Source organism: Neoarius graeffei, chromosome 16 (genome assembly GCF_027579695.1).
Source record: "Neoarius graeffei isolate fNeoGra1 chromosome 16, fNeoGra1.pri, whole genome shotgun sequence".
Classification (NCBI taxonomy): Eukaryota; Metazoa; Chordata; class Actinopteri; order Siluriformes; family Ariidae; genus Neoarius; species Neoarius graeffei.
The window spans coordinates 54,723,217-54,747,943 of record NC_083584.1 but is presented as its reverse complement, the minus strand read 5'-3'; the positions used below and the strand labels follow the sequence as shown (position 1 = coordinate 54,747,943).

Sequence of the window (24,727 nt, the reverse complement as noted above, 5' to 3'; positions counted from 1 at the left end):
ATATGAAATGCATCATGGATCTGAGTGACATAATTCCTGATATATCACTCCGATGATGTCACTCCCAGTGTTTTCCCGCTGACTAGATGTGCATTGTCAAAATGGTGAACCGGTTCAAAATTAAAATTCTTTTGATTACCTTGCATATTTCTGGTGGATGTGTCCATATAATAGAAAGAACATTACACTGTGGTGCGAAGATATGAAGTTCATCTTCTCATGTTGAAAAATATTTTAATTCGTTCGCTTCGCTCACTTGTCAATATGTTCGCTCACTTGTCAATACTCAAAAACATATGTCTCAATACTTTATCGTGTCCACTCTCTCACTCACACTTGTGTATATGATGTGGGTAAGTGTTGTGCAGCCAGGCCACAGTAGGTCTGACATATCTCTGAGCTCATATGGAATCTTGAGACCTGTTTACTAGCAGCAGCAGCAGCTTTAAACCAAACTGCTACAGTGGGGCAAAAAAGTATTTAGTCAGTCACCAATTGTGCAAGTTCTCCCACTTAAAAAGATGAGAGAGGCCTGTAATTTTCATCATAGGTATACCTCAACTATGAGAGACAAAATGAGAAAAAAAATCCAGAAAATCACATTGTCTGATTTTTAAAGAATTTATTTGCAAATTATGGTGGAAAATAAGTATTTGGTCAATAACAAAAGTTCATCTCAATACTTTGTTATATACCCTTTGTTGGCAGTGACAGAGGTCAAATGTTTTCTGTAAGTCTTCACAAGGTTTTCACACACTGTTGCTGGTATTTTGGCCCATTCCTCCATGCAGATCTCCTCTAGAGCAGTGATGTTTTGGGGCTGTCGCTGGGCAACACGGATTTTCAACTCCCTCCAAAGATTTTCTATGGGGTTGAGATCTGGAGACTGGCTAGGCCACTCCAGGACCTTGAAATGCTTCTTATGAAGCCACTCCTTCGTTGCCCGGGCGGTGTGTTTGGGATCACTGTCATGCTGAAAGACCCAGCCACGTTTCATCTTCAATGCCCTTGCTGATGGAAGGAGGTTTTCACCCAAAATCTCATGATACATGGCCCCATTCATTCTTTCCTTTACACGGATCAGTCGTCCTGGTCCCTTTGCAGAAAAAACAGCCCCAAAGCATGATTATTCCACCCCCATGCTTCATAGTAAGTAGGAATGGTGTTTTTTGGATGCAACTGAGCATTCTTTCTCCTCCAAACACGACAAGTTGAGTTTTTACCAAAAAGTTCTATTTTGGTTTCATCTGACCATATGACATTCTCCCAATCCTCTTCTGGATCATCCAAATGCTCTCTAGCAAACTTCAGACGGGCCTGGACATGTACTGGCTTAAGCAGGGGGACACATCTGGCACTGCAGGATTTGAGTCCCTGGCGGCGTAGTGTGTTACTGATGGTAGCCTTTGTTACTTTGGTCCCAGCTCTCTGCAGGTCATTCACTAGGTCCCCCCGTGTGGTTCTGGGATTTTTGCTCACCGTTCTTGTGATCATTTTGACCCCATGGGGTGAGATCTTGCGTGGAGCCCCAGATTGAGGGAGATTATCAGTGGTCTTGTTTGTCTTCCATTTTATAATAATTGCTCCCACAGTTGATTTCTTCACACCAAGCTGCTTACCTATTGCAGATTCAGTCTTCCCAGCCTGGTGCAGGTCTACAATTTTGTTTCTGGTGTCCTTTGACAGCTCTTTTGTCTTGGCCATAGTGGAGTTTGGAGTGTGACTGTTTGAGGTTGTGGACAGGTGTCTTTTATACTGATAACGAGTTCAAACAGGTGCCATTAATACAGCTAACGAGTGGAGGACAGAGGAGCCTCTTAAAGAAGAAGTTACAGGTCTGTGAGAGCCAGAAATCTTGCTTGTTTGTAGGTGACCAAATACTTATTTTACTGAGGAATTTACCAATTAATTCATTAAAAATCCTACAATGTGATTTCCTGGATTCTTTCCCCCCATTCTGTCTCTCATAGTTGAAGTGTACCTATGATGAAAATTACAGGCCTCTCTCATCTTTTTAAGTGGGAGAACTTGCACAATTGGTGACTGACTAAATACTTTTTTGCCCCACTGTACATGGTTTATAATTTATAACAAGAATACAGAGTCATCTATATCCCCCACCCTATATACCAACTATATACCAAATTTCAAGATATTATTTGTCACATTTTTCAAGTTCTGCTGCAGGAAACCAACCCTACCTCTTTACACTGACCTCGGCAGCCCATGGCATAAACCCGCCGGACTTTTGGTCCAGATGAGCTAAAAATTAAAATTTCTCACATTTCTTAGTATCAAAAGGCACATATACATTACTTAATCAACACATATATCAACTTTCAAGACCGTACCACTCATAGTTTTCAAGTTCTCCTCCGGAAACAAAACCTACCCCTAAGACTAACCTGAGAGACCAAGTCTGAAATTGTTTCCATGGAAACATGAAAAATAAAAATTTCTCAAATTTCTTAGTATGAAAAGGCACATCTGCATCACCTTGTTAACATGTATACCAAGTTTCAAATCCGTATCATGAATATTTTTGGATATATGCTCCGGGAACGAACATTGCTCTTAGAAACTAAGTCAAAATCTATTTTCTATGTAAAAATTTGAAAAATATATTTTTTCAAAAATCCAAAATAGCAAAAGGCACCAGTTCACATGTTGCTTGATATGTATGCAAAGTTTCATGAGGATATCTTCAGTAGTTTTAAAGATATGGCCCGGAAACGAAAATGTGACCGGACAGCCGGACAGCCGGACAGACTGACGAACGGATGGAACCTGTTTGTAGATCCCCTGCCAAACTTTGTTTGGGTGGGGGATAATAATGCTCTTCAACACCATAGGTAACTGCGCAGGAAGTGAACAGGAACAAATGAAGAGTTCTTCATGAACACTTACTTATCATACTAAGAGCTAATTAATATTGAGTAACTGACATTTTAGATACAATGTAATCAAACATTTTGTTTATAAAATAGTTCCCAAAGAACCCACAGCTGGATTAAGTGTTGTGTGTTGCCATGGTAACACACAACAGTCGATGGGCTGACAGCCCATCGTAACAGTTTTGGTGGAATGAACCACTGCTAGAACAGGAACGTTATATAGTGAACACAGACGAGTGGAGTGATGTGACCCAGTGCTGTACACAAAGTTTTCACTAAAGTACACCTTATGTGAATGTCAGGCTCATGTGAACCTGTGAGGATACTTCACTACATTTGAAGAAATATAACGCAGCAATTTGGAACAGAGAGAGCAGCAGCCCCAGGAATGCATGTCAGATGAGTTTCTGTGTTCAGCACACCGAAAGAGAGCGAGTCTCAGGAATGCCTCGATCATAGTTTCTACAGTTTCTGGGTTGGGAAGCCAAGCACTGTGACGAATGTCACTGTTAATGGTTGTTCAAAACCTCCAGGAATGAAGAATGAAGAAGAGAGAAAGAGGAAATATCCAGGAATGTGGAGTTCACTGTTTGGGCCTGAAAGCCTGTCTGGGAGGGAAGAGAGAGAGAGAGAGAGAGGGAAAAAAAACCATCTACCTGCCTTACTGCATACCTGAGGGAATCCCTGTACCATACAGGCCTTGAAACTACACACACACACACGTACAGACTCCAGTCAACCGCAAGGTTCAGATCCAAAACCTTCTCGCTGTGCCGCACTTATTATTATTATTATTATTATTATTATTATTATTATTATTATTATTATTAAACACAAGACAAGCAGGTTTGGGGTCTAACATACAAACAGGTTGTTGTCATGGAAACATGTAATATGCAACTCTGAGAATGATCTCAGCTGAAAGTGTGATGGTTGTGTTATGTTGTTTTCTGTCTCCTTCTTTTCACTTCATCAGGAGGCAAATTTACAGTCGGTCCAGATTATGGCTCCGATTCTGTGGCTCTGACTGTGTGTTCGTATTTCACAGCGAAGCACAATGCATGAATTTTATATCCATAACCTGACTTGTGCGGGACAACAACCATCTGCCTCTTTTGTGTTGAAAGCTTTTTGTTGTCTTCATGGGGATCGATGACGAAGAGCAGGAAAAAGAAAACATTCACACGTTCACAGAGACCAAGCAAAAAGTCCACTTGTTTTTCCACACTTCCTTTTCTCCTGCCACAGATGTTTTTAAGAAGAAATTCCTTTTTTGAGGGAACATTTAAAATTATTGTACATGCTTATGAGTATTTTTGGCTCATTCTAATCAACAGTGCCAGAATTTTCAGTATTTTTCTTGCATGGTGTTTATATCTTCAGTACAGAATCTAACCTTTCACTCACTTACTCTGTGAGAAAGAACACAAAACTAAAAAGAACTTGCCATACATGCTGTTAATATGTAATCACTCTCTCTCTCTCTCTCTCTCTCTCTCTCTTCAAGAGAGCGTGAGAGAGCAGACGGGGAACAGCCTGTTGGACTGGTAGGGTAAGTCACCTCATACAGAAACACAAGTGTGTGTGTGTGTGTGTGTGTGTGTCTCCATTTTCATAGACTGGAAATGCACATGAGTCTGTAAATAATAGTTGAACAATTCACAGAAGATTTTGTTTGAGGTACTGAGGCCTTTATTACACTACAATCTACAGTTATTATTATTATTATTATGCATGTAAAGTATATTATATTATACAAAATATAATTCGAATGCACAGTCCTGAAACATATATGCACACACACTGATTTGTGTATTCCATCCATTTTGGCATATCACTACAGTGACGTGGCTGCTCTGACGGCTTCAGCCATCAGAGTGTCTAAGGAACATTACAGTAGTGGTTTCCTGTTGCCTTCTACTGGATAATTATAGAGGTTTACTCCTCTCAACCATTCACACTAACGGACAATTTAGAGCCACCAATTAACCTTACTCCACAAAGAAAGGCCCCTGTCAGCCACTGGGCTCGAACCCAGAACCTTCTTGTTGTGAGGCGACAGTGCTAACCACTACAGCACCATGCTGTGATTTGTGTATTACTGTAACTAACAGAGGTGGACAAAGTACCCAACTTCATTACTTAAGTCAAAGTACACATCCCACTGGTCAAATGTTACTCTGATACAAGTGAAAGTTGTACAGTCAATTTTTTACGTAAGTTAAAGTACTGAAGTACTTGCTTTTAAAAATACTTAAGTATTAAAAGTAAATTTTCTGTCAACATATTGTTGTATTATTGCCACAACACTTACAAAACCTAATGCCGTTACCAAAGATAGAAATGCGAATTCACAAAATGAACACATGCTGTGCCATCATGGTGGTTCAACGTTAAGCTAGCTAGTTAGTGAAGCTCCTGACATGCTAGCAAACTCTTTTCAAACTCGAAATCATACTGGGTAGCTAACGCTACTAGAAAAGAAACATTGCTACCTTCTGTTTATTTGGCAAGATTATGCTAAAACATACACTACCGTTCAAAAGTTTGGGGTCACTTTGAAATTTCCTTATTTTTGAAAGAAAAGCACTGTTCTTTTCAACGAAGATCACTTTAAACTAATCAGAAATACACTCTATACATTGCTAATGTGGTAAATGACTATTCTAGCTAAATTCTACTAAATGTCTGGTTTTTGGTGCAATATCTACATAGGTGTATAGAGGCCCATTTCCAGCAACTCTCACTCCAGTGTTCTAATGGTACAATGTGTTTGCTCATTGCCTCAGAAGGCTAATGGATGATTAGAAAACCCTTGTACAATCATGTTAGCACAGCTGAAAACAGTTGAGCTCTTTAGAGAAGCTATAAAACTGACCTTCCTTTGAGCAGATTGAGTTTCTGGAGCATCACATTTGTGGGGTCGATTAAATGCTCAAAATGGCCAGAAAAATGCCTTGACTATATTTTCGATTCATTTTACAACTTATGGTGGTAAATAAAAGTGTGACTTTTCATGGAAAACACAAAATTGTCTGGGTGACCCCAAACTTTTGAACGGTAGTGTATTTCTGGAAGGACTTCAGATAACTTAACATTATTCATGTTAGCATAACTCCGTTTTTACATGCTAACTAACAGTGTCCAAGTTAACTAGCTATGTGTTAATGTTAGTCTTGGACAAGGCTACGGCAACTTGGTGGGCAAATCCATAGAAAGTAATTTGACTAACCAGACTGTACAGCTATTGCAATGTTATCACTAGCTCTAAAAGCACAGACAATTTCGTTGCAAGCTTTCTCTTGGAATAAAATGTTTACATACCTCAATATGCCTCCACAGGTTAGACGGCAAGTTTTTGAAGGCCGTGATGTGGTTCGTTTTCGGCAAACAATGCAAACATTTAAAACGAAACAAATCTTTAATCCTTTCAGAAAACTGAAACATGGGTTCTAGGTAAAGCCATGGGTGCGTGCATTCCCCAGAAGAACCGCCTCCTTCCATTCTGCCATCAACTGATCGTGTTCAAATATTGCTGCTGAGAAATCATTGAACTTGATTTTATACAGTCTATGGATGTGACGTGACCCTAGTGATTACTGATAGGCTTCCAGTGTCACCTGCGGAAAAACCAATCACGTTTTAGAAAAAACAAAAAAACATACACTTTCAAAGCTGCTTCATAGTAACGAGGACCTTGATAGAAATGTAGTGGAGTGAAAAGTACGATATTTGTCTTTCAAATGTAGTGAAGTTAAAGTCATAAGTTTCCAAAAAAAATATTCAAGTAAAGTACAGATACTCAAAAAGTGTACTTAAGTACAGTACTCAAGTAAATGTACTTCGTTACTGTCCACCTCTGGTAACTAATTAGCTCTATGTGTGATATTAATATGAACCCATTCATAATATTACTAAAAAAAAGAAATATTTTCTATTTTTAGAAATAAAATGATAAAGGGAATTTAAAATAAAAAAGAATAAAATGAAATACAGGTGGTGTAGTGGTTTAGCACTATCGCCTCACAGCAAGAAGGTCCTGGGTTCAAGCCCAGTGACTGACGGTGACCTTTCTGTGTGGAGTTTGCATGTTCTCCCTGTGTCTGTGTGGGTTTCCTCCAAAGACATGCAGGTTAGGCTAATTGGTGACTCTAAATTGACTGTAGATGTGAATGGTTGTTTGTCTCTATGTGTCAGCCCTGTGATGACCTGGTGATTTGTCCAGGGTGTACCCTGCCTCTTGCCCATGGTCAGCTAGGATAGGCTCCAGCTTTTAATTCTAAAAAAAAAAAAAATCCCCAGGTGCCACTGCGCCCTCTCTCTCTCTCTCTCTCTCACTCACTGTGTGTGTGTGTGTTCACTGCTTCAGTGATTGGGCTTATTTTTACACCCAAACACGTGACATTCAGCATCTTCAGGGTTGTTTACAACAATTTTGATGTGATGTATCCACTAGATCTCAGCCTCGGTAAGTCATGTGGTGAGTAAGTGATGTCACACTCTCAGATTCTCTTGCGTAATTTGTCCTCAGAGAGTGATATTTGATGTCAGCACCCAGGGACAATTTTTTAAATAAAATCTGTACACAGTATACAGGTACAGATGTGGACAAGTGAACACTCAAACATGTCTTGTATGAATATTATCTGTCAGTATAAAGGACAGATAATATTCATACATATATACTTTTGGGGGGGCGGCACGGTGGTGTAGTGGTTAGCGCTGTCGCCTCACAGCAAGAAGGTCCGGGTTCGAGCCCCGGGGCCGGCAAGGGCCTTTCTGTGCGGAGTTTGCATGTTCTCCCCGTGTCCGCGTGGGTTTCCTCCGGGTGCTCCGGTTTCCCCCACAGTCCAAAGACATGCAGGTTAGGTTAACTGGTGACTCTAAATTGACCGTAGGTGTGAATGTGAGTATGAATGGTTGTCTGTGTCTGTGTGTCAGCCCTGTGATGACCTGGCGACTTGTCCAGGGTGTACCCCACCTTTCGCCAGTAGTCAGCTGGGATAGACTCCAGCTTGCCTGCGACCCTGTAGAAGGATAAAGCGGCTAGAGATAATGAGATGAGATATACTTTTGGGGTTTTGTTTGGCTTTACAGTTTTTTGCAATTGCTAAGACACAAATACTGGTGCTTGTAGCACAATTATTGAAACCACAAACTCATGTAGCCGATCTATTGACCAGATATACTGAACCATCAGCACATTGTCTGCTTTACATTGAGTTTGAAATTCTAAAATGCACTTTTTGCAAATGACTACACACGGTTATCATTACACACATCATTCAAAACTACAAGCCGGAGTGTGTTTTTTGCTAAACACTGCCACTGAAATACAAACTCAATTATCAATCACCTGTAAACAGAATGCAGCTGTGAAAACACCTGTAGCCAATGAGATCAATTGAAAATCAGAACCTCAACACTATACATAGGATTCAGGTTTGCTCTTTGGCTTGCATAACAACGGAGACCCATGTTGGAGACAGAATCAGAGGCAGAGGTGTTCGTGTAAGAGGAGGACGAGGAGAAGGCGCAAGAGTAGGAGGACAAAGAGGACAAGGAGTGGCAAGAGGATGAAATAGGAGAAATGTCACAAATGAGAGCCGGGCAACTCTAATTGATCATGTTATCAACCATGGGTTGAATCTGCAGGAGGCTGGTCAGAGGGTCCAACCTAATTTGAGCCGCTACACGGTAGCAAGTATTGTCAGGACTTTTTGAAAGGAGAACAGGTAAGAAATCCTACCCTCATATGATTTACTGTAACGTGATTTTACAGTATTTCATAAGGACATGTTAGACCATAAACTTTTGCATACTGTTTTTGTAGAATTGCAAGGTGACCCCCTGCAGGACGAAAAAATCGCTTGTTCACACAAGAACAGGAACAATAAATTATCAACATGGTCATTGCAAACAACAATATACTTTTGAGACAACTGCTACGCCACATCATTAACGAAAACACAACATTCAACAACATCGACAGGGTAAGTTTATCCACACTGGGCCGTCGACTGAAGCGCCATCAAATCCGGATGAAACAGCTGTACAGAGTGCCATTTGAGAGAAACTCTGAGAGAGTGAAACAACTGCACTATGAATATGTGCAAGTAAATCAAATCAAATCAAGTTTATTTGTATAGTGCTTTTAACAATAAACATTGTCGCAAAGCAGCTTTACAGAATTTGAACGACTTAAAACATGAGCTAATTTTATCCCTAATCTATCCCCAATGAGCAAGCCTGTGGCGACGGTGGCAAGGAAAAACTCCCTCAGACGACATGAGGAAGAAACCTCGAGAGGAACCAGACTCAAAAGGGAACCCATCCTCATTTGGGCAACAACAGACAGCCTGACTATAATATTAACAGTTTTAACAGGTATAACCCTCAACTGTCCTCATGAGGCCGTCCTTCACAGGAGCGGTGCGATAAAACTCCGACCAGACACAGGGCACCAGGATGAATCAAGCAGGTCCGAGGGGCAGAAGAGGCCAGCATCTCAATCCCAGGATCAACATGTAACTCAGAGGGACAGATTGGGGGGGGGGGGGGGGGGGGGAGAGAGAGAGAAAGAAAACACAGGTTGTTAGGTATGCCCTAAAAAGTAAGTTACATTTTATATTCTGTATTAGCCCATTACAGTAATTGGTACTGTATTCCAGTTTACTGTATTACTGTGCTACACTATATGGACTGATATCTGTATCCTTTCTGTCATATGCTTTGTCTCAGAGAGTTATGGAGCTAGATGCTGCTGCAGACCCACATGTTTTTATATACATTGATGAGGTTGGCTTCAATCTTGCCAAAAGCAGACGCCGGTGGAGAAACATCATTGGGCAGCGGGCCATTGTCAGTGTTCCTGGGCAGCATGGTGGGAACATTACAATGTGTGCTGCAATTGGCCAAAATAGTGTCCTTCACCACCATGCCACTCTTGGCCCATATAACACTGTTCACATCATTGAATTCCTTGACACCCTGCATGACATCGTCATCCCTAATGACCAATGCGATGTGGCAGGGAAATCTACATTTGTTGTCACATGGGACAATGTAAGTTTTCATCGATCTGCTGAGGTCCACAATTGGTTCACCAATCACCCAAGGTTTCAGGCCCTCCCCCTTCCACCATACTCTTCTTTCCTAAACCCTATTGAGGAGTTCTTTTCTGCATGGCGTTGGAAGGTAAAGGACATAAAGTTCACAAGCAATCAGTTGCATATTCATATAATACTTACAGTGGCGCTTGAAAGTTTGTGAACCCTTTAGAATTTTCTATATTTCTGCATAAATATGACCTAAAACATCATCAGATTTTCACACAAGTCCTAAAAGTAGATAAAGAGAACCCAGTTAAACAAATGAGATAAAAATATTATACTTGGTCATTTATTTATTGAGAAAAATGATCCAATATTATATATCTGTGAGTGGCAAAAGTATGTGAACCTCTAGGATTAGCAGTTAATTTGAAGGTGAAATTAGAGTCAGGTGTTTTCAATCAATGGGATGACAATCAGGTGTGAGGGGGCATCCTTGTTTTATTTAAAGAACAGAGATCTATCAAAGTCTGATCTTCACAACACATGTTTGGGGAAGTGTATCATGGCACGAACAAAAGAGATTTCTGAGGACCTCAGAAAAAGCGTTGTTGATGCTCATCAGGCTGGAAAAGGTTACAAAACCATCTCTAAAGAGTTTGGACTCCACCAATCCACAATCAGACAGATTGTGTACAAATGGAGGAAATTCAAGACCATTGTTACCCTCCCCAGGAGTGGTTGACCAACAAAGATCACTCCAAGAGCAAGGCGTGTAATAGTTGGGAAGGTCACAAAGGACCGCACGGTAACTTCTAAGCAACTGAAGGCCTCTCTCACATTGGCTAATGTTAATGTTCATGAGTCCACCATCAGGAGAACACTGAACAACAATGGTGTGCATGGCAGGGTTGCAAGGAGAAATCCAGTGCTCTCCAAAAAGAACATTGCTGCTCATCTCGTTTGCTAAAGACCACATGGACAAGCCAGAAGGCTATTGGAAAAATGTTTTGTGGATGGATGAGACCAAACTAGAACTTTTTGGTTTAAATGAGGAGTGTTATGTTTGGAGAAAGGAAAACACTGCATTCCAGCATAAGAACCTTATCCCATCTGTGAAATGTGGTGGGAGTATCGTGGTTTGGGCCTGTTTTGCTGCATCTGGGCCAGGGCGGCTTACCATCATTGATGGAACAATGAATTCTGAATTATACCAGCAAATTCTAAAGGAAAATGTCAGGACATCTGTCCATGAACTGAATCTCAAGAGAAGGTGGGTCATGCAGCAAGACAATGACCCTAAGCACAGAATAAAGGTAATGTTTTGGAATGGCCAAGTCAAAGTCCTGACCTTAATCCAATGGAAATGTTGTGGAAGGACCTGAAGCGAGCAGTTCATGCGAGGAAACCCACCAACATCCCAGAGTTGAAGCTGTTCTGTACAGAGGAATGGGCTAAAATTCCTCCAAGCCGGTGTGCAGGACTGATCAACAGTTACCAGAAATGTGTAGTTGCAATTATTGCTGTACAAGGGGGTCACACCAGATATTGAAAGCAAAGGTTCACATACTTTTGCCACTCACAGATATGTAATATTGGATCATTTTCCTCAATAAATAAATGACCAAGTATAATATTTTTGTCTCATTTGTTTAACTGGGTTCTCTGTATCTACTTTTAGGCCTTGTGTGAAAATCTGATGATGTTTTAGGTCATATTTATGCAGAAATATAGAAAATTCTAAAGGGTTCACAAACTTTCAAGCACCACTGTATTGTAATTCAATACATTGTACACATTTCCTCCTAGACAACTATTCAGGCTCACAAATCTTTCTTGCTTTATTGTAACCCCTGAAGGTCTACATACCATACCAACGTGCAACTCTCCTCCAGGCAATGGAAGAGGCCTGTGGTGATGTTGATGTGGAGGCATGCCAGGGCTGGATACGCCATTCAAGACGTTACTTCCCCCGGTGTTTGGCCAGAGAGGACATCCTTTGTGCTGTTGATGAGGTGCTGTGGCCGGATGCACACAGAAGACAGGATAGACAGTAATTGCGACATTTCAGTTAATGTAAATATGTCTGATTTAAAAAAAAAAACAACAACTTTGTTTCCTCATTGCATTTGTGTTCATAGTCTTATTTACAGCATGCTACAAATGAAAATGCAAGACTCTAGATAATAATGTCTTATACTTGGCACATCAGTGTGCAAATGGCATGTGGAAAAACCTATTTATTTGCTGTTTGTGTGTAAAGTTGTGATGGAAAAATACCATTTTTAGAAGAGTTTATATAGTTTTGAATGAAGTGTTTGCTTTTGAAAGATATGTCTGAAATTTTGTGTGTATGTTTTTGGTTTTTGTGTGTCAAGTTTTGACAAAAGGCCCATAGTTTCAAAAGTTGTGTTTTAGCAAAAGTAAAAAAAACTGTAATGATGATGGATGTGGAATAAACCCTAGCCCAGTTTCAGTAAAGACCAGCAGATGGCGCTCTCCTCATTCCCCTCCCTGGACCTCAGTCACCTCACATCTGTTCTCCTGATTCCCCTCAACCTTTATCATGGATACAGTGTGTGTTTGTACTGATGTGACTTTTCTTTAAGACTGATGCGAGAAGATGAAAGAAGGGAAACTATTCAGCACACTAAAGGGAATTCACTCTCTCTCTCCCCCCTCCCTCTCCTGGTTTTTGTTGGTTTAGATTTTTTCCAGATGTGCCCCAGGAGAACATCAAGCCCCCACCAGTCTGAAGCTGGAAGGTTTGCTCCGGTGTTGTGTTTGAGGTCCTTTAATACATTTTTCTGTAGAAGAACAAAAGTGACGCAGCGTGTGTGAGCACATGAGGGACAGAGTTCCTGTAATAAACCTCATATTAGAATGATTTTATCATCTTGTTGTTTTACTGAGCATTGTTGTATTTAGGCAGCACATTGTCATTTTAATGATGATGCTAATGGTGTGTGTGTGTGTGTGTGTGTGTGTGCTGGGCGGTTCATACAGACTGGTATAAGAGCCTGAGGACAAACTCAAAATGGGAAATGGAAGCGGTATAGTGTTCAGATACTGATCTTAACATCGGTACTGAGTAGGCTTGAACATACACACACACACACACACACTGTTATGGAATAGAAGATAATTACTCAAACAGCTGCTGCTGGTCTCAATCCTGTAAAATCCTTTCTGTCCTATCGTGTTTCTTTTGTCCTTTCAGAAAAACACTCGACATTTTTAGAGACATTTTGTCTTTGTCAAATTTATACCGAACACATTTATGTAAAAACAGGTTTAAAACTTTCGTGTTACTTTTCATTTCATTGTTTCTAACATTGTTGTCTCTTTACAGACTTTCTTGAGCTGTGCTGAAGATTTCTCCACAGCACTCAGAGGTGGTTCAGATTCTGGATATTACAGTAATACTGCGCTTCAGTGTTTGTTTGTTTGGCTACATTTAGGTTTTGTGTTGAGTAACCTAAGAACATGCATTTTAATACATATTCTTTTGGTTTATGTGTTTGTGTTAATAAGTATGTAGAAGAGATCAGTGTGTGTTCATGAACTGCTGCTTCACAAACATGAGAGCCAGCCATCGTACACTGTGCTCCGTCACACTGCATGTGTTTCCAATACGATCTCCTTCAGCATTCTCTCAGCCACAGCTCATTACTGAAGAGACCCCACACGCACGTGTGTGTGAGTGTTTTGCCAGGGTTGTATAAGTGCTGTGTGAGTGTTGTATAAGTGTTGTGTGAGTGTTTTGTCAGGGTTGTATAAGTGTTGTGTGAGTGTTTTGCCAGGGTTGTGTGAGTGTTGTGAGTGTTGTATAAGTGTTGTGTGAGTGTTTTGTCAGGGTTGTTACAAGTGTTGTGTGAGTGTTGTGTGAGTGTTTTGTCAGGGTTGTGTGAGTGTTTTGTCAGGGTTGTATAAGTGTTGTGTGAGTGTTTTGTCAGGGTTGTATAAGTGTTGTGTGAGTGTTTTGCCAGGGTTGTTATAAGTGTTGTGTGAGTGTTTTGTCAGGGTTGTATAAGTGTTGTATGAGTGTTTTGTCAGGGTTGTGTGAGTGTTGTGAGTGTTGTATAAGTGTTGTGTGAGTGTTTTGTCAGGGTTGTATAAGTGTTGTGTGAGTGTTTTGCCAGGGTTGTGTGAGTGTTGTGAGTGTTGTATAAGTGTTGTGTGAGTGTTTTGTCAGGGTTGTTACAAGTGTTGTGTGAGTGTTTTGTCAGGGTTGTGTGAGTGTTGTGTGAGTGTTTTGTCAGGGTTGTATAAGTGTTGTGTGAGTGTTTTGTCAGGGTTGTATAAGTGTTGTGTGAGTGTTTTGCCAGGGTTGTATAAGTGTTGTGTGAGTGTTTTGCCAGGGTTGTTATAAGTGTTGTGTGAGTGTTTTGTCAGGGTTGTATAAGTGTTGTGTGAGTGTTTTGTCAGGGTTGTATAAGTGTTGTGTGAGTGTTTTGCCAGGGTTGTACAAGTGTTGTGTGAGTGTTGTGTGAGTGTTTTGTCAGGATTGTTATAAGTGTTGTGTGAGTATTGTGTGAGTGTTGTAACACAACTCCTGCACCAGTCTATGGTACTCTCCCACCTGCTTTCTTGCGCAGTTTATCTCATGCACCCAGACTCTTTTTTTGAAGGTATATCACTTACCATTTAAAGAGCTACTGCCGAAGCCAGGACTAAATTTCTTTCCATCGTTTTAACTAAACTTTCAAAAGGAAATAGAGACTTGAAGTTCACAATGAAGGGATGTGGACATGTGAGAAGGTGTTTTTTTTTTTAAATAAGTTAGAAACAATACATGCTTGAACGATGTGCTCTGGAAGTGTTCTGAAAATGAGGTCTCAGACGCAAAACAAACATATGGTGGACACAGGCCTTTATCCTGTCAGGTCTGTATCCATTAAACACACACACACACACACACACACACACACACACACACACACACACACTGTGCAGAAACCAGATTTTATAGTTTAAGCCTGCTTTTTCTCATCCATGGAGTAGACAGGAAATGACCTTCCTGACATAAAGTGTGTGTTCTTACCGGACACACACACACACACACACACACACACATACATAAATATATACATAGGCTCCAGAGGACGTGTGTGTGTGTGGTTAGACCTTTTACAATGGGGTGGCCATGTTAGACCCAGTAACTTCACTGAGATGGAAATTTAGGGTGGGGAAAAATACTAATCCACACCCATAAATGAGAGAATATAGCGCCCCCTATCTGTGCCTGAGTATGACCACCATCAGAGATAAAACACTAAATAACATTTGTTGCAAGCTACAAAAGTCATTGTTGACATAGCATGAAGGAAATGTAGGTATGTTCTGAAGTCCTCCAGATTTATGAACTGTGTTCATTGTGTACATGGTTAGAGGACATGTCCTGACCACTGACCTTCACTTCCTTCATGCTGAAAACCGGATGTGCTGATGATCTGAAGTAAACAACACGTTCATCGAAAAACAAAAAAGCCAAATGTTTGTACAGTTATATGGTCTGTCTTGTGTAGCTTTTTTAACCGAGAGTTGGCCTAGTGGTTAGCATGTCTGCCTCTCGATCGTGAGTTCTACTCACGGTCGGGTCATACCAAAGACTATCATAAAAATGGTACGTACTACTGTCTGGCAAGGCACGCTGCAATACAGATGCGAATGGGGAGTCAAACTCTTGCGGTTACCAGAGGACCAGCCCCCCAATGTAACCCTAGCTATGTAATAGGCGAGAGGCCGAGGGCTACGGAAACAGAGATCGGCGCCGCCGCATGGCATGGGAAGGACTTTTGTGTAGTTTTTAGAACGCAACCCAAGCCTTAACAAATTGCACAGTAAAATATGGAGAGACATCTGGACCCCTCAGGTCTTTTAAAATGTCATCTGTGCTGAATGTCTTCGTGTTTATGGTGAGTGTTCAGGCACTCCGTGCTTTTCCTTCTACCCCCTGCTCTCTAGTTAAGTCAAACCCAAACCCTCACCTAGCCTGAGGAACTCCTGCGGCCTGAGACGGACATTTCAGCTGAAAAAATAATCCATATCAAGTCAAGTCAAGTTTATTGTCAAATATGCTATACATGCTCGACATACAGCACAGATGAAATATCAGTCCTCTCTGACCCACAGTACAAACAGGCAATGCAATAAATAAAAATAGAATAATTGAAAAAACAAACAATATAAACAGTATAAACACTCTAGATAGGAACTAGACATAGACTAAACACTCAAACAATATCTCATCTCATCTCATTATCTGTAGCCGCTTTATCCTGTTCTACAGGGTCGCAGGCAAGCTGGAGCCTATCCCAGCTGACTACGGGCGAAAGGCGGGGTACACCCTGCACAAGTCGCCAGGTCATCACAGGGCTGACACATAGACACAGACAACCATTCACACTCACATTCACACCTAGCCTGGGAAATCCCATGCTGCTTTGTACAATCATTCCGATCTGAAAAGACAGCATGGAAACTATGGTCTAAAGGCTCGCCTGAGTTAGGGAGCCAGTCAGAGAGTGGGGAGGGGTGGAAAGACGGTGACGCGTACTACTCGACAAACGGAAGCTTGTAGTTTATTTGGGACTGTTTACGGATCACATTTAACATGGCGGCGAGCGATACGAACCAAACTTTCGATAAAGCTTTGTCTTGCACAAACGGCAGTAATCGTTCGGTGCCATTGTTTTCCTATTTTTGTTTTGCCTTCTCTTCTTCACCTCTTCGTCTTCTTCATTGCTCTAACTACGTCACCGGGTACAACTGCCATGATTGGCCATGGGCTACGTATACGCCAAATGATAGACATTTGCAACGTCCAATAAACGGCTGTTGACAATCGTAAACCACACCTCCCCTACGAGAAATTCAATAGGCGGATTCCAGACCATATTTCACTTGTGATATGGTCTGGTGTTAACCAGACTAATTCACACCTACGGTCAATTTAGAGTCACCAGTTAACCTAACCTGCATGTCTTTGGACTGTGGGGGAAACCGGAGCACCCGGAGGAAACCCACGCGGACACGGGGAGAACATACAAACTCCACACAGAAAGGCCCTCGCCGGCCACGTGGCTCAAACCCGGACCTTCTTGCTGTGAGGCGACAGCGCTAACCACTACACCACCGTGCAGCCCCTCAAACGATATAAACAGTATAAATAAACAGTATAAACACTAGATAAGAACAAGACATAGACTAAACACTCAGACAATATAAACAGTGTAAACACTCTAGATATGAACTAGACATAGACTAAACACTCATATACACTGAACAAAAATATAAACGCAGCGGTCCATATTTTATGAAATACAAATGTTCAGATAGAAATTCATTTTCATTTTTATTTTCTATGTGCCCGAGCCCAGTCCAGACGAGAACGTCGTCGCCCAGCAGTCAGGTCCAATCCTCGATGAGGTCTACGTGCATGGAGGCCAGCTTCTCTGAGTCGGTTTCTCACAGTTTGACTGCTGACCCTGCGATTGTGTCTCCCCATGGTCTCATCTGCGGTCCGTGTTGCACTCCGGCACCGATCACGCAGGTGGGTCAGACGGATATGCCGGTCTTGTGCTGGAGTGGTGACACGTGGCCTGCGTGCATGTGGCATGTTGTCTGTGGTGCCATGCTGCTGAAATCGTCGTCGGAGGCAGACTATTGTGGAATAGCACCCCCAATTGACGCCCTACAGCTCTGATGGACATTCCAGCCTGCAGCATGCCAATGGCTCGTTCCCGGTTGATTCTGGTCATCTGTGGCATCTTGACATTTGAACATTTTTGTCATTTTAGGGTGGCCTTTTATTGGCCCCACATAAAGGATGGTCATGACATGCATTACTCAGTGAAATTTTTGTCTGCAATGGTCACACCTGACTGGATCATGGATTATCTCAAGTCTGGGCACTGCTCAGAACTTGAGTAGAGGGACTTTTTTTTTTTTTTTTCCAAAAAATGTTTACTGGTATGCTATACTATCATTTGATGTCTCATCTCATCTCATTATCTCTAGCCGCTTTATCCTTCTACAGGGTCGCAGGCAAGCTGGAGCCTATCCCAACTGACTACGGGCGAAAGGCGGGGTACACCCTGGACAAGTCGCCAGGTCATCACAGGGCTGACACATAGACACAGACAACCATTCACACTCACATTCACACCTACGGTCAATTTAGAGTCACCAGTTAACCTAACCTGCATGTCTTTGGACTGTGGGGGAAACCGGAGCAAACCCACGCGGAGAACATGCAAACTCCTCACAGAAAGGCCCTCGCCGGCCCCGGGGCTCAAACCCAGGACCTTCTTGCTGTGAGGCGACAGCGCTAACCACTACACCACCGTGCCGCCCTATCATTTGATGTCTCATCTCATCTCATTATCTCTAGCTGCATTATCCTGTTCTACAGGGTCGCAGGCAAGCTGGAGCCTATCCCAGCTGACTACGGGCGAAAGGCGGGGTACACCCTGGACAAGTCGCCAGGTCATCACAGGGCTGACACATAGACACAGACAACCATTCACACTCACATTCACACCTACGGTCAATTTAGAGTCACCAGTTAACCTAACCTGCATGTCTTTGGACTGTGGGGGAAACCGGAGCACCCGGAGGAAACCCATGCGGAGAACATGCAAACTCCACACAGAAAGGCCCTCGCCAGCCCCGGGGCTCGAACCCAGGACCTTCTTGCTGTGAGGCGACAGTGCTAACCACTACACCACCGTGCCGCCCTATCATTTGATGTGGGCAGAAAAAAAAAATCAGTATCGGATGTACAAAATAAATAAAATCTTTAGGTGCTGCGTTTATATTTTTGTTCAGTGTATATATATACACACACACACACACATGCTTGTTCTGCATTTATCTGGATCAATCTGCTTTCCTCAAAGAAGAAAAGAAAAGAATGCAGTTCAGGACTCAGTCCCCATACAAACCCTCACGGGGAGCCAAGTCTGTTTTTCTCATATACCAGATGTGTGTGTGATTAGGAGACCGTTGTCCACATCTGGCTTCCTGAGGGTTAAGGGGCGGGGCGATCTCAAAGAGACTTGTGTGGGTGCGCATGCGTTCGGGCGCACTCGTGTGTGTGTGTGTGTAATGTGCACCAGATGACCATTTGTGGAACTGGAGTCCGAACGAGGCTCTGACTTTGCCTCCTTTGTCTCTGCAGAATGAACCCGGAACACTGTAAAGCCATGAGGACTTTCTGATGTTGTTGTTGTTGTTGTGCTTTAAGGATAAACGGTCGGTGTGAAATCCCGGGCCGGGGGCAGAGTGATGTCCATAGCGCCGGTGAGCTGGCGGGGTCTATGGCGAAGCGCGCGCTCTCTCACCTCGCCCTGTGGGCCGCGGGCGCGCTCTCGGTGCTGCTGCTGTGCGCTCGCGCCGCATGCCCTGAGCTCTGCGAGTGTCCGCGCGCGCATCACGTCCTCTGCGCCAATCGCGGACTGCGCGCCGTGCCCGAGAGCGACCCGTCCGTGCGCGTGCTCGGCCTCGCGGGCAACTTTATCAGGAACGTGAGCGCGCTCGCTTTGGCGCGCTATGGCCACGTGACACGACTCGACCTGCAGTTCAACCAGATCCAGCACGTGCATCCGAAAGCCTTCGAGAAACTCGTGGAGCTCGAGGAACTGTACCTGGGACACAACGTGATCTCGGTGCTGCAGCCCGGGACTTTCGGACGCTTACGGAACCTCGCCGTGCTGTACGGGAACGATAACGACATCCTGGAGCTGAACGGAGAGATGTTCGAGAAGCTGGAGAGTTTGGTCCGGTTACGGCTGGACAAGAACGGCATCGAGGTCCTGAGCGAGTCCGTGTTTACACACTGCTCCGGTCTGATGTTTCTGCACCTGGAGTCTAATCGGCTCCGTCAGATTCACCACAAAGCTTTTTCCAGTCTCACAAAACTCCAGTTTCTAAACCTCTCAGACAATAAACAAACGCAGCTATGCCACCGGTCCCTGTTCTCCCAGCTCAGGTCTTTACTCACTCTGCTGCTCTCCGGAAACCGAATCACACACATCGGCAGTCACGTGTTTCAGAACCTGAAAAAGCTCACCAAACTATCGCTGAGTAACAACTGCATTCTCAGGCTGGAGAACACCACGCTGAAGGGGCTCGCACGTCTCCGGGAGCTCGCAATCGATGGCAACGATCTAACAGAGATCCGGGCGGGTGTACTGGAGCCGCTCGTGCGCGTTGAACGACTCAACCTCAGTGACAACCGGCTCTCACGTATCGATCCCACAGCGTTCAGTCACCTCACCCGTCTCAAGGTGCTGGATCTAAGCAACAACCGGCTCAGGAGGATCTCCGGTGGTGCGTTTGCTTCAAATGCAGCGCTCTTCCAGCTGGACCTGAGTGGTAATGAATGGAAATGTGACTGCCAGATGGAGAAGCTGAAAGAGTGGATGGTGGAGGCACGGACCCGTGGAAAGCTACTCACAGTGCTCGTGCGATGCCATCATCCGCCCACGCTCGAGGGGAAATATCTGGACCATGTGAACGACACGGAGCTGTTTGCGGAACGAAACGGAAGCGACTTCTGCCAACCGGATGACGAGGCAGAAGTGATGGAGGAGCCGCAAGGTGTAACAGAGGAGAGGCTGAAGAGAGGAGGAGGAGAGAAAGAGGAGGACATGGTGGCCCAGGATGCTGAAGGAGCTCACAAGAACCCGACGATGAACGGGAAGAAGGAAGTGAAGCTCAGACCAAGTGCTTCTGCGAAAGTAAGTTCCTCCTCAGCTCTTCTTGGAACACTGACAACCAAACTGTTCCCTTTAATCGAGGAGAACATCAGCATGTGGGAGCTGAATGATGCACTGCAGAACCCTGGCAGTCAGAACCGTGTGGATTCCGTGCCACAGAAACACGTGGAGCGTTACGCAGCCAGAAGTGTGGAGGTGGCAGACGCGTGCCAGTTCAACCGCCTGTACATCGTGAACGTGAGCGTGCACAGTGTGACCTTCGACTCAACCACGGTGTCATGGAGCACAGCTGCGGAAACACACACTGTCCAGGGCCAAACACTGATGTTCCGCGTCTTGTTCGACCGCTTTGGCCATTCCGTCCGTTTCCCACGCTATGTTTACACTGATGGCTCAGCTCGAGCGGTGATGCTGCAGGAGCTCCGCCCAGACTCCACGTACATCGCCTGTGTGGAAAGCGTAGTAGGTGGGGCTTTGTGCCAGGTGGCTCCACGAGATCACTGTGTGGGTTTTGTCACAATGTCACCGTCGGCGGAAAGCGACGTCAAGCTTCAGCACGTGACCGCAGCGATGCTGGCAGCCAATGTGCTTCTGATCCTGTTGGCGGGCGGAGTCTGGCTGGGGCGCCTTCTAAGGAGGAGGATCAAAACCCGCAAGTCGTCTGCCCACACTCATGTGCGTCACATGTACTCCACGCGGAGGCCCTTCCGGTCTGCCATGGCGACTACATGCGTCTCCTCCGAGTTCAGTGGGTATCAGAGCGGCCGCCCGCTGGGTGAGGACCGAGATCTTATCCAGTTTCCAGTGGACCGGTTTTTTGACAGCAGCTGTACTCGCAGAGATGATGATTCCGTAATCCCAAGGTTATCCGACTAAAGCTGAGCTTCTCACCTGCGTTGCCTAGTGCAGATATAATGTGAAGGTGTGTGTGTGTGTGTGTGTGTGTGTGTAGTAAATGGCCAAATATTTATACAGGGCAAATATTTCTGCTTATGTGCCTGTATCCATGTGTGCAAGCATTAACGAGACAATGATAAAACATGTTACTGTAAGAATAAGGAAACAGTACACAACTTTGAACAGTAAAATTAGCAGTAAATATTATTGTGTCAGACGTCACTGAGGCTGTTACACCCTGCGAGTGTGGAAGAGCAGAAAGAGCAACTAGTTGACATGTATACAGATTCTTTCAGCTGTTTCTTTCCTTCATGAATCTGTTTCATATAATAGTCATGTTGGTCTATAGTGTATTACGGATGTAAATGAAATTTCTTGAACCTGTATCTCAGTGACTTGGTTCCAGGAAAAGAGACGCTTTGCTCATGAAGTACTGAATGTCACTAATCACACCTTCATGTTTTAAAATAAACAGGAGGAGATATACCAACAGGGTACGTGTGTGTGTGTGTGTGTCTGAATCTTTCTCAGACTAATTAACAATTATTCGCATAAAGGCCTGGTCCCACAATAACTATAAATAAATGCAGTTTATATGCTTGGTGGTCACACCAGACTGATAACGATACCTATACCCCAGGCCTGGGTTTATCCGTATCGGTGAGATTTGCTTCTGGAGCAATTTTTCCAGACCTGGACCTGATCCGATAAACATCTGGCCAATCAGGTAATTATTTACATGTGAGGTTGTCTAAGCATGTGCCATTTTTCCCTGGGCATCTTTGAACATCCTTGTTGCATCATGAAGTCACGGAATACGGATTCACAGAAAATAAAAATATAATACAAAGCACAGATCTTTTATTCACAGATATGCGATTTTCCATGAAATATCAATAGTAAACTAATAAACATATAAATTCAAGTAAGATATTTTAATTATGAATTTTGGAAATCGAAACATTTAATTGTTTTAGACTTCTTCGTCTTTTTTTTATCCATGATACATTTGTATGAAATCGGTAACCAAGCTGTAATATACTGAAACGTCAATGGCCAGTCCGTAAATTATTAGCGTCCGTGACGTATCCGTATGAAAATCCGTAACCGCTCCGTATTTTGTATCCTTTTTTATTATATTTCCATAGTCTGTGACTTATCCATATTTTGTTAATCACTGGAGTGTGTCCAGTACACGGGTTGTTTTGAAGTCCAGGCTGTACAGTATGACCCGGAATAATGTGCTACTACTTGGGAAAAACTTCCATGACTATTCCTAAGTTGCATGCATTTATTTCTCTGAGTGTCAGGACCAACTGATATTATAGTTGTGGTGTGACTGCTCCAGACTGGAACTAAATTCAGGTATAGGGATAGTCAGAGTTGTAGTTATAGTTCTCGGTGTTGTGGGACCGGGACCGTGAGGCAAAGTGAATATCGGTGAATAATAAGCAAGACAAAGTCGAGTGAATTCACCGATATTCACTGAGCCTGAGGTGGTTAATTGTTTTAGTGTAAATACACAGGTGATTATTTAAAAATTTTTAAAACATATTTTAAAAAATTTATTTTAAACTTAAAAAGTGGTATGAAAATGTAATAAAGGTGTGGTGCAGACTTGTGTCACTTATCTATACCGGGTCACATAAAATACGTTGTTTTGAAATTGATAAAATAAATCAGAATTGCTGGGTTTCACGTGACGTCACATCCACTTCATTAGTTATGCAAAACTTTAGCTGGTGGTCTACCAAAGCTCAGTTGATAAAGCGTTTGTACGGAGAAGGTGCATTGCTCGCATGAAAAATGCCTTACGCTTGCGTTGTTTTAGGTTGTTCGAATCGGTCAAACCATGAAACTGATAAAAGTTTCTTCAGGGTTCCCTGTGAGCTAATAAAAAGGGTGAATGAACACAGGATTTCACAAAAAGACGTGGAGAAAGGTGGCTTTTGAAGCTCTCACTGAAATCGAAGGGAGCCGAGTCGAAGCATGCTCGAGTTTGCAGTGATCACTTGGTGAAAGGTTTGTATCTCCCTCTCAGCTATGTTGTTAGTGTTTTCCAAGTACTTTTCTTGCTATGTGTCATTATTTTACGGTACTTTTTTTAGTCACAAAGCGCTAAAGTCCCCAGCTGTTTCTTTGTGAGGAGTAAACAAAGTCCATATGCATGAACGTCGCGACAAAATCCTTACCCAGCCGTACAGTTACAATGCGCCGTGATCACTTCTCCGTCTTGTTTAACTAAGATCCAGGTCTTTAAAGGGGTTTCTGATGATCTTTGTGAATGATTTACCTGAGAGATAAGAGCCAACACAAGTGAGAATCAAGCGAACTGTTGTTTGTTTACACTTCACCTTGCAGCGCTTCGTTGTAAAGACGTGAACGAAAAGTTTAAATACTTACACGGGCAAAAACAATACAGGATTCATTAGGCAGTGACTTGATAGCGAGGTCCTTTACCCAGAAACCTACAAAAAAGTTGTAAGCCTCCATACTCTTCCACGCTTTCATCTGTTTTGCGGTGTAGAAGGACGTCTGCAACACCAGATAGTTCGAGATGTCGGGGAACTCGACTGAAGGGTAGTTTTCGACAAATCCTTCTTTCCCAGACTGTAGGGGTCGATTCCATTGCACACAGCAATCTTCTGAATGTTCTAAAGCGAGCAGTGGCTTCTAGATTACAAGCGTACTCTGATAACTTATCGCTAGTTGTTTGCACTATGACAGCCGTTTAGACCACCAGCTATTTCATTTCCGGTAAAACCGCTAAGAAAAGTCACGTGACTGAAACCCAGCAATTCTACCTTGCCTTTGATTAGTTTTAGACCAAACTTTGTAGCGTCTTTGGTGCTTTTAGGAACAGCATTTTCTTTCATCATTTGTAATTCTTCCTCACTTACGGTGATGAAGCGATTGGCCGCCATTTTGCCGAGTCACTTGAAATGATTATCAAGAAACAGTCTGAATTTCTCGACCAATCAGCATGCAGATCTTCTATAATCACCTGTGTATTTTACTAATAATTAATACTAGGTTTTTTTTTCTTATAACCATAAATGATGACTTCATAAGGGCCACACTCCAGCTGATTTTCTGAGCATGCAGAGGATACGCTTTACCTTTTATATAATGTATAGACTTCTGTTTTTTGTTCTTTTAT

The 24,727-nt window shown here is 43.1% G+C and overlaps 1 protein-coding gene across 1 annotated transcript; it reads left to right on the top strand.

Moving 5' to 3' along the window:
• The first annotated feature begins 19,055 nt into the window (after window positions 1-19,055).
• Window positions 19,056-22,059, top strand: tril (TLR4 interactor with leucine-rich repeats). The gene has a single exon (XM_060942159.1). It carries the CDS (start codon window positions 19,270-19,272, stop codon window positions 21,544-21,546), a length of 2,277 nt encoding a protein of 758 aa, XP_060798142.1. The 5' UTR covers window positions 19,056-19,269; the 3' UTR covers window positions 21,547-22,059.
• The last annotated feature ends 2,668 nt before the right edge of the window (window positions 22,060-24,727 follow it).

What these genes read in the sequence shown, in the direction of transcription:
- tril (XM_060942159.1), top strand. Translation starts at nt 19,270, where the DNA reads ATGGCGAAGCGCGCGCTCTCTCACCTCGCCCTGTGGGCCGCGGGCGCG.